Below are 10,690 nucleotides of genomic sequence, written 5' to 3'. Positions count from 1 at the left end.
TACCTGACAACATAGTAATTACCAGTTCATTAGAAGTTAATTACCAGGGTGTTAGCCAGGGTGGTCTCGATCTCCTGACCTCGTGATCTACCCACCTTGGCCTCCCAAAGTTCTGGGATTATAGGCACGAGCCACTGCGTCCGGCCTATTTTATCCTTTTTTTTTTTTTTGAGACAGAGTCTCGCTCTGTCGCCCAGGCTGGAGTGCAGTGGTGCGATCTCCGCTCACTGCAAGCTCCGCCGCCTCCAGAGTTCATGCCATTCTCCTGTCTCAGCCTCCCTAGAAGCTGGGACTACAGGCGCCCGCCACCACGCCCGGCTAATTTTTTTGCATTTTTAGTAGAGACGGGGTTTCACCGTGTTCGCCAGGATGGTCTCGATCTCCTGACCTCGTGATCTGCCTGCCTCGGCCTCCCAAAGTGCTGGGATTACAGGTGTGAGCCACCGCGCCTGGCCTATCCATTTTTAAGTGTACAGTTCAGTGGCATGAAGCACAGTTACATTGTTGTGCAACCATCTTCACCATCCATCTCAATACTTTTTTTCATCTTTCCAAGCTAAAAGTCAATACCCACTAACCAATAACTCCCATTTCTGCTCAGCCCCTGGCAATTGCCATTCTATTTTCTGTCTTAAGAATTTTCTTATTCTAGATACCTCATATACTTGAAATCATATGATATTTGTTCTTTGTGTCTAAGTAATTTCCCTTAGCATACATAATGTCTTCAAGGTTCATCCACTTTTTGTAGCCTTTGTCAGAATTTCATTCCTTTTAAAGTGTGTTATTCTTTTTTACACTTAAATTACAACAGTTTTGGCCTGTGGACTCTATTTTTACTTTTTGTTCTTAGGTAAGTTCCCGCTGTGAAGAGGAAAGCCTTCTAGCCCGAGGTCGATCTAGTGCTCAGAACAAGCAGGTGGACGAGAATTCTTTGATTTCAACCAAAGAAGAGCCTCCAGTTCTTGAAAGGGAGGCTCCGTTTTTGGAGGGCCCCTTGGCTCAGTCAGAACTTGGAGGTGGACATGCTGAGTTGCCGCAGCTGACCTTGTCTGTGCCTGTGGCTCCGGAAGTCTCTCCACGGCCTGCCCTTGAGTCTGAGGAATTGCTAGTTAAAACGCCAGGTAAGGTGGGGTTGGGGTCTCAGTATTTGAGCAGATATGATTAGAGGAAGCAGGAGATTTTAGTATGTTTTGATGTAAAGCCAACATTTTATCTGTATACAATAAACTTATCCCCGTTTGTCCTGGGAAATACTTAAAATGATGGCTAATTAGATATAGTTACTAACCATGAATTGTGGCACGCTATCAAGATGTATTTTTAATAAATATGCTCCTTGCTCCAGTGTTGCTCTTCATGATTGTTGATCAGCCACTGTGTAAATTAACAACCAGGATAACAGGGCTGCAAGAGGGGCACTGCACATTAGTGGAAAAAGCATTATGCTTCAAGTGCTGGCTCCACCAATCCTTGTGTTACTTGGGAAGTTGTTTAATCTCTGAACTTGTTTCCTCATTTGTAAAATGGAGATCATAATGTATTAATGTATAATATGATATACCTGACAACATAGTAATTACCAGTTCATTAGAAGTTAATTACCAGTTACTTCTCACTTGATGATTCTTTATATATCACCTGGGGAGAGTTGGATCTAAACATATTGTCTCTAATTCACCTCGTAACTATTGAACATTATAGTCAGTCAAGGAACGGGAAGAATCCTCTTTTCTGTACCCCTTTAAATTTGGATGTAACTTTTTTACATTATCAACAGTAGCTTTTGATGTTACTACTTAAAGAAACATTTCCAGTTGTGCTTAAACTAGTTGGATATAATAAAAAAGATTTTTGAAAGAATAGTAAAGATAGTTATTTCAGTACCTACTACGTGCCAAACTCTTATTAAGTCAGCTCTTTTATATAATTCTTGAGTGATCCTATGAACTATCTTTTACCTATTGAATTTTATTTACTTAGGGGCAGAGCAGGAACTGTAATCTTGGTCCATTTATGACCACTGTCCAAGCTCTGTTTCACTCCACTTCTTATTTTGTCCTCACCAACAATCGGTTGCTATAGAGTTCTGTCCTTTTGATTTCTCCCTAAGTTATTTTGTGATTTAAAGTCACCACACACACATCCCTCACATTAGTTTGTGCTTGCATTGAGAACTATTTACTTGTTTTGTTTACTAATATTTTATAATAAATAAATTACCCTCCTGCCTCTTCCCATAAGATGATGGGGAAAACATCAAAAACATTGAGATTCATTTTGTGTGGTATACAGATTTTTAAAAAATTAACTTATGCCCGGTTTCTAAATCATCTAATGTAAAGATACATGCATTTCAGGAAATTATGAAAGTAAACGTCAAAGAAAACCAACTAAGAAACTTCTTGAATCCAATGATTTAGACCCTGGATTTATGCCCAAGAAGGGGGACCTTGGCCTTTCTAAAAAGGTATGTTATTTTTGTAAGTTGTAAAAGAAAGAAACTCAGGAAATGAGGAATTTTAAAATTGACAATTTGAGTAGTAGTTATAACATCGATGTACATACATATAGAAATTAGTGTGTGTGCCGGGCACGGTGGCTCAAGTCTGTAATCCCAGCACTTTGGGAGGCCGAGACGGGTGGATCACGAGGTCAGCAGATCGAGACCATCCTGGCTAATACGGTGAAACCCCGTCTCTACTAAAAAATACAAAAAAAAACTAGCTGGGCGAGGTGGCAGGCGCCTGTAGTCCCAGCTACTCGGGAGGCTGAGGCAGGAGAATGGTGTAAACCCGGGAGGCGGAGCTTGCAGTGAGCTGAGATCTGGCCACTGCACTCCAGCCCGGGCGACAGAGCGAGACTCCGTCTCAAAAATAAAAAAAAAATAAAAAAATAAAAAATAAAAAAAAGAAATTAGTGTGTGTGTCAGCAGGTATACATGATCTGAGAGTTCCTACATGAAAGACTGTTTGGCAGTTGTGTGATCATGTATGTATATAAACTGGTTTCAGGTTTCCTTTCCAAGTGAAAAAATTTTTTAAATGCATTGAAGATTAAGTTTGTGTTTCTTATGATTTCTTTTCTGGGTTCAAATCCTGTTTTCTACTAAACTACTATCTCAAGCACCACTAGTCTACTCTATCCTATTGCTGTGTTGTCGTAGCCCTTTTGTTTTGTTTTTTTTTTGAGACAGGGTCTGATTCTGTCACCCAGGCTGGAGTGCAGCAGCATAATTTTGGCTCACTGTAATCTCTGCCTCCCAGGCTCCCCAGTTCATTTTTTGTATTTTTTTTTTGGTAGAGACAGAGTTTCAGGTTTTTTTTTTTTTTTAATGTGATGAATACTTTTTGTATTTTATTCAAGAAATCTAGTGTGATGGCTGGGCACGGTGGCTCACGTCTGTAATCTCAGCACTTTGGGAGGCCGAGGCGGGTGGATCACTTGAGGTCAGGAGTTGGAGACCAGCCTGGCCAACATCGTGAAACCCTGTCTTTACTAATAATACAAGAAAAAATATATATATATCTGGGCGTCGTGGTACCTGCCTGTAATCCCAGCTATTCGGGAGGCTGAGACAGGAGAACTGCTGGAACCTGGGAGGCAGAGGTTGCAGTGAGCTGAGGTCACGCCACTGCACCCCAGCCTAGGTGACAGAGCAAGACTCACTCTCTCTCAAAAAAAAAAAAAAAAATTCCCTGATATTTATCCTCACCCTCTCTCAGATTCCCAGTCTCTTTGAAGTATTAATTATACTTAATAACTCCTTGTCACTGTTGAATTTTTACTTTTGGGGAGGGGGGTTGCCATTTAATTTGGGACCAGAGCAAGAGAAAATCAGAATTATTGTTTATGGCTAGCACCAAACTCTGGAGAAAAGTGTCCTCTTGTCTGTTTGGGAGTCTGTCCTGCCATCTGACCTGGCCTACTTCATTGTTGAATTCCTGGTTACTCTGAGGTATATTTTGTCATAAGGCTAAAGCCATGATTCAGTTCCATTTTAGTTTACCAGGCACAGCACCACCCTGTCTGCAGGTGGATTAACCAGTATGTCACAGGTGGATTAATCAGTATGTCAAACAATGAGAAATGATCTGTTCTGGTAGTGCTTTAAGGGTACTCTGGCTTAATGTATATCCACACTAGACCATATACACAAAGTAAGTTACTAGCATCTTAGTCATATCCTCTAAGAAGTTCTTTGTTTTTTTCATTCTAAACAGAACAGTTTGATTTTTATTCATATGGTATGATTGTTGTGTGTGTGTGTGCGTGTGTATTTGTGTGCGTGCTGTTAATTTTTATTTTAAGTTATAAAATTGATCATAATAGAAATGAGAATATTTCCTGCATTATTCTCTGACTGTAGTTTGGGGAGCATTGTAATTATTTTGTTCCACAGCTTTTGGGTAACTGTTAAACAGTGAACTAATTTGTTATCTAAATAAAATGATTGCTATTTTTAAAAAAATTACAAAAATGTATTTTGTGGATTTGTCTAGGAGTCTCGTTTTGTTGAACTGGATACCTAACATTTGCCCATTCATTTTACTTGACATGGTTAGACTTCTGATATATACAGAACACGAGGAGAATTGCAGTCTTATGATTTATTAATATGATAAAATGAGCATTCAGAAGTTCACAGCTGTATTTTATCTTGTTTAAGTCCCAAACATTAGGAACTCTAAAGCAAGAATGGCCTTTATTATTTATTTATTTATTTATTTGAGACAAAGTTTTGCTCTTGTTGTCCCAGCTGGAGTGCAATGGCACATTCTCAGCTCACTGCAACCTCCGCCTCCCAGGTTCAAGCGATTCTCCTACCCCAGCCTCCCCAATAGCTGGGATTACAGGGATGTGCCTCCATGCCCGGCTAATTTTTTATGTTTTTAGTAGAGACGGGATTTCTCCATGGTAGTCAGACTGGTCTCGAACTCCCAACCTCAGGTGATCTGCTTGCCTCAGCCTCCCAAAGTGCTGGGATTACTGGTGTGAGCCACCGCGCCTGAGCAGAATGGCCTTTATTATACTGACTTTTTGTAACCACTAAATGTTGTTTTACAGTTATGATGAAGAATATTATCATTCTTGTAGGAAAAGACATTTGCTTGGGATGGAACTAATTCATACAAGTATTAGTAGTGGGTAAATAAAATGTTTGGCTCTTGATTAGACTCCTGATGTTGAGTATTTGTTTTGAGTTTTAATGTTGCTTTAATTTGGATTGATCTGAAGTCATTTTTGGTTGGCATGCCATTCAGTATTTCAGAACTGTTTAATATACAGTTCACCAAGTAAACAGGTCTGTGTCACATCTAATAGCTGAGAATACAATTGTAGGAAGATGGATTATTTTTCTTTTTTCTTTTTTTTTTTGAGACTTGCTCTGTCTCCCAGGCTGTAGTATAGTGGCGCAATCTTGGCTCAGGGCAACCTCCGCCTTCCGGGTTCAAACAATTCTCCTGCCTTAGCCTCCCTAGTAGCTAGGATTACAGGCGTGTGCCACTGTACCAAGCTAAATTTTATATTTTTAGTAGAAACGGGGTTTCACCATATTGGCCGTGGTTGGCCAGGCTGGATTCAAATTCCTGACCTTAGGTGATCTGCTCTCCTCGGCCTCCCAAAGTGCTGAGATTACAGGCATGAGCCACTGCACTCGACCAGGAAGATGGATTTTAAGAACAGGGTGGACTGCCGTAAAATTGAGCCTGTACATACCCCTTCTCTTTCTCCACTTCAGTCACGGAAAACATTGTGTATCTAGTATATATGTTGGAAATTTCTGGCAAGTCTTTATTTTTTCTTAAGGAGTATGTAGTGTTCACAGGTCTGTTGGAGCATTTTTTTTTTTTTTTTTTTTTAAAGACTGAGTCTCGCTTTTGTTGCCCAGGCTGGAGTGCAATGGTACGATCTTGGCTCACCGCAACATCTGCCTCCTGAGTTCAAGCAATTCTCCTGCCTCAGCCTCCTGAGTAGCTGGGATTACAGGCATGTGCCACCACCCCTGACTAATTTTGTATTTTTAGTAGTGATGGGGTTTCTCCATGTTGGTCAGGTTGGTCTTGAACTCCTAACCTCAGGTGATCCACCCCAGCCTCCCAAAGTGCTAGTATTACAGGTGTGAGCCACCGTGCCCAGTCTGTTGGAGCATTTTTAAATCTGATTCCTTTCCCCCTGAAGTTTCTGTTCAGCCCTTTACTATGGTCATGTTCATGTTTTTAATTGCTAAAACAAGTCAAAATTCAATATCCGTGGCAGCTGACAATTCAGACTTTGGCATATAAAATAAAGGGTTTATTTTTTCATTCCTCTGTAAATGGTGTTGTTTTCACTTATTTGTAGTGCTATGAAGCTGGTCACCTGGAGAATGGCATAACTGAATCTTGTGCCACATCTTATTCAAAAGATTTTGGTGGAGGTGAGTATTTTTGAGACTTAAAAAATGTAATGCAGTAGTAAGTTTGAAGCACTTTGTCTGTTAACCATAAAAATTGTTACGTGTGTAAACCAGACCAGTGAGGTACAAGTTTTAAAACTGGTTTGCCCAAAATCTGCTTCCTCAAACAGATAAAATATTCATAAATTGAACATCTACCAGGGCTTTTAGTAGGAGTGCTACCTGTAATCTTGCTAAAGCATTACAGAGAGTTAGGTTATTATCTATAGTATTCCTGTTTTATAGAAGAAATGTGAAGATGAGCAAAGAGTATCATGGGAATATTATATTTCATGTGGCCTACGATTATTAAATTTTCTAACAAGTAAATCTAGCAATATGTTAGCTTATTTTAGCCATGTGGCAATTGTAATCCCATAGGTTGCTCAATTTGCTTGTAAGATTTAAAAATAAGCTGCTTTCAAAATAATATCAGGCCGATCATGGTGGCCCAGAACTTCAATTCAGCGCTTTGGGAGGCCAAGATAAGGTAACACTTGAGGCCAGGTGTTCCATCCAGACCAGGCTTGGCACTTAGTGAGACCCTGTCTCTATCTAAAATTTAAAAAAAAATTAGCTGGGCATGGTGGTGTATTTCTATAGTCACAGCTAGTTGTTACGCTGATGTGGGAAGATCCCTTGAGCCTGAGAGGTTGAGGTGACAGTAAGCTGTTGCTCACACCAGGCACTGTAGCCTGGGCAACAGTGAGAGACCATGTCTCTTAAAATAATAGTAGTAATAATAACATCAGCTCTTTTCCTGTATTTTTATATTTCATTTTTGAAATAAAACCTACAACATGAACTTTATCCATTATAAATTTTGTGTAAGTGTTCCAGCTTATGAGAATTTCAGACCTTTCTGTTGTACTTATACTATCTCTTGTTTTAGTGTTAGGCTGCAAGCAGTTTTGATGGCAGAGCTTCTCTAACTCAATCAGGCAGTCAAAAAAGAGCTCATTGAGGCAGTCTTCAAAACTCCACCTTTCATATTGTTAACTAGCATAAATATCCTAGAATGTTTTATGAAATATCTCTTAGATTCCCCTTGATGTTTCTATAACACTGTTGAAATGTGTTTAATGGAAAGTGCGGGAGGGACTAGAAGAATTTCTCTCTCTCTTTTTTTTTTTGGTTTGAGACAGAGTCTGGCTGTGTCGCCCAGGCTGGAGTACAGTGGTGTGATCTTGGCTTACTGTAGTCTCTGCCTCCTGGGTTCAAGCAATTTTCCTGCCTCAGCCTCCTGAGTAGCTGGGACTACAAGTGCATTCCAGTACACCTGGCTAATTTGTTTTGTATTTTTAGTAGAGATGGGGTTTCACCGTGTTGGCCAGGATGGTCCGGATCTCCTGACCTCATGATCCTCCCGCCTCGGCCTCCCAAAGTGCTGGGATTACAGGCATGAGCCACTGTGCCCTGTGCCCGGCCTCAACTCTCCATCTTAATCCTTTTTTCTTTCTTTTCTTTTTTTTTTTTTTTTTTTTTTTTTGAGATAGAGTTTCGCTCTTATTATCCAGGCTGGAGTGCGGTAGCGCGATCTCGGCTCACTGCAACCTTTACCTCCTGGTTTCAAGTGATTCTCCTGCCTCAGCCTCCTGAGTAGCTGAGATTACAGGCATGCACCACCATGCCTGGCTAATTTTGCATTTTTAGTAGAGACAGGATTTTACCATGTTGGCCAGGATGGTCTCGATCTCCTGACCTCATGTGATCTGCCGACCTCAGCCTCCCAAAGTGCTGGGATTACAGGCTTGAGCCACAGTGCCCGGCCCTTAATCCATAAATCATATAGTGATTTATATTATTGTCTCCAATCTCAAAGTCTGGGGAGTGGTATCTTTTCATGACTAGTAAAAAGCATTTCTCTTTCATCTATAGGATTTAATTCCTTTGAGGAACTATAAGATTTGTCATTTCAATCATATAATTTAAAATTTCTGTAATAACCTGTACACTTATTATTTAATCTATATGAGGGAGAAGTTACATATATGTAGACATTTCCCGTCTAGTTATGTCATCATGAGTTAGTCTCAATTCTTATTTCCCCCGTTTTCGTAATCCACAAAGCTAGAGAATTCAATGAGTTTTAAGGTTGGTTTTTATTCTATTAATAGGATAAGAGATTTTGGACATGTGTGTTATTAGCCAGCAAATGACACCTATTTTCCTGTCATAGGCACTTCCAAGATATTTGACAGACCAAGGAAGCGAAAACGACAGAGGCATGCTGCAGCCAAGATGCAGTGTAAAAAAGTGAAAAATGATGACTCGTCAAAAGAGATTCCAAGCTTAGAGGTAATACTCAGTTCCTGATCTTTTCACCTTCTACAGAGAAGCTACTTTTCACACCAGAGGCCACATCCCTCTTTCCCTTGAGTTTTCTTAAGAATACTGTTCTACTGAAATGGCTGATGGCCATAAGGAATCTTGGAGGAAAAGTAGAGCCTTATCCTAATAATAAGGCAAGGCATGTATTGCAACTGTCAATATGGTCCTTTTAAAAGATCATCACATCCTATGCTGTAGATGTCCAATCAGGTATATAATTGTTTCATCGTTAAGTAAACTTGTAAAACCATATCAAGCACAATATCAAGTCAATATATGATCTGAAGGAACTTAGATACTGCCCTATAAAAGTTGAGATTGGCCAGGCGCCGTGGCTCATTCCTGTAATCCCAACACTTTGGGAGGCCGAGGTGGGAAGATAACTTGAGGTTGAGAGTTCGAGACCAGCCTGGCCAACATGGTGGAAACCTCATCTCTACTAACAATATAAAAATTAGCTGAGTGTGGTGGTGTGCGCCTGTAATTCCAGCTAATCAGACAGAGGCACAAGAATCACTTGAACCCTTGAGGCAGAGGTTGCAGTGAGCTGAAATCATGCCGTTGTACTCCAGCCGGGTGACAGAGTGAAACTCTGTTTTAAAAGAAAAAAATTAAGACTGCTGGCTGGGTGTTGTGGTGGCTCATGCCACTCAGCTCTTTCGGAGGCTAAGGTGGGAGGATCATTTGAGAACAGGATTTCGAGATCAACCTGGGAAATACAGTGAGACCTTGACTCTAATTGAAAAAAAAAAAAAAACAACAAATTGAGACTGCTGTGATTAGCGGGGAGATTTACTTGCTTATTTCTTGAGACCATCAGCTACTTTATCTTAGGACAATTTTTATGAATATCGGCCTTCAGGAAACAAAAGATTTAAAACCATTTACTTGCAAAGCATCAGTGCAATCATTGATATTATCTCTGGGTTTCCAACTCAGGTTAAAAGAGAGAAGTCAGGTCAGCATCACACATTATGATGCAGAATGTTTCTTTCCAGGACAATTTGAATAGAATGCCCAAGAGGGGCATTATTTAGGAAACACTGATCTTGGAAGGACAAATAAGTAATCAAATAAACTTAAGAATGTTTTCTCTCCCTTAGTGAAACCTTAAAATGGAACAGCTCAGAAAGTTCCAGTGGAACAAACAGCCTCAGAGCAGTTAGTGGCAGGGCATGAGGCGCCCACTACCCGCCCAATCACAGCAGGGTTAGAACTAACATTGCATGCAGTCCGCCTGAGTGATTGGCTGAACATCTGTAAGTGCTTAATGGCTAGACAAATAGCAGCCCAGAGGGAGGGGGTCAAATGGAAGAGACATCAATAATACAGATGTGGGACATTATTTTTTCTTTGCAAGGGAGAACTAATGCCTCACAGGACGGCCGCAAGCCCCAAGCAGACTGTTGAGGAAGGTGTGGAACATGATTCTGGGATGCCTGCCTCTAAAAAAATGCAGGGTGAACGCGGTGGAGGAGCTGCACTCAAGGAGAATGTTTGTCAGGTAGAGAAATGTTTGCCAACTTGTGTTTTCATTGCATGTTCATCTTTAAAGGGAAACCCACTCCATCTCTTTATGATGGTTTCTTGGTAGAATAACGATGCTTTTGGATGATCCCAGTGGAGTCACTTTCTTTAAGGATTTGACCCTTTTTTCCTCCCCACAAAGAAAGATACTTGGGGAAATAGTTTAGTGTTGGTGAACACCTGCCCTTAAGGCCCATGAAGGAATATATGCCGTGAAACAAGTCTGAGATGGAATATGCGAATCTCTGGTTGCTTATTCAAATATAATTCTCCAGTACTTCTCATGGTGTCAGAATCTTTGGGTTTGTAAGGAACTTTTCAAGGGTAATTTTAGCTTTGAGATATTTTTCCTTTAATGTGATGACTTTAGAAAGCCTACTACCTATATTGTTT

The 10,690-nt window shown here is 40.4% G+C and overlaps 1 protein-coding gene across 6 annotated transcripts in view; it reads left to right on the top strand.

Moving 5' to 3' along the window:
* Nucleotides 1–10,690, top strand: part of NSD1 (nuclear receptor binding SET domain protein 1) — a 175,977-nt gene that overhangs the window by 110,729 nt on the left and 54,558 nt on the right. For all 6 annotated transcript variants that reach the window (XM_023185002.3, XM_023185005.2, XM_023185003.3 and 3 more), the window contains 5 exons: nt 854–1,124; nt 2,361–2,470; nt 6,346–6,421; nt 8,619–8,737; nt 10,131–10,274. In XM_023185002.3, coding sequence (XP_023040770.1) covers nt 854–1,124; nt 2,361–2,470; nt 6,346–6,421; nt 8,619–8,737; nt 10,131–10,274 — 720 coding nt within the window. The remainder of the gene's footprint in view (nt 1–853; nt 1,125–2,360; nt 2,471–6,345; nt 6,422–8,618; nt 8,738–10,130; nt 10,275–10,690) is intronic.

The sequence above is a fragment of the Piliocolobus tephrosceles genome, chromosome 4 (genome assembly GCF_002776525.5).
Source record: "Piliocolobus tephrosceles isolate RC106 chromosome 4, ASM277652v3, whole genome shotgun sequence".
Taxonomy (NCBI): Eukaryota; Metazoa; Chordata; class Mammalia; order Primates; family Cercopithecidae; genus Piliocolobus; species Piliocolobus tephrosceles.
Note: the sequence above shows the minus strand (reverse complement) of the source record. Positions and strands in the feature narration are given on the sequence as shown.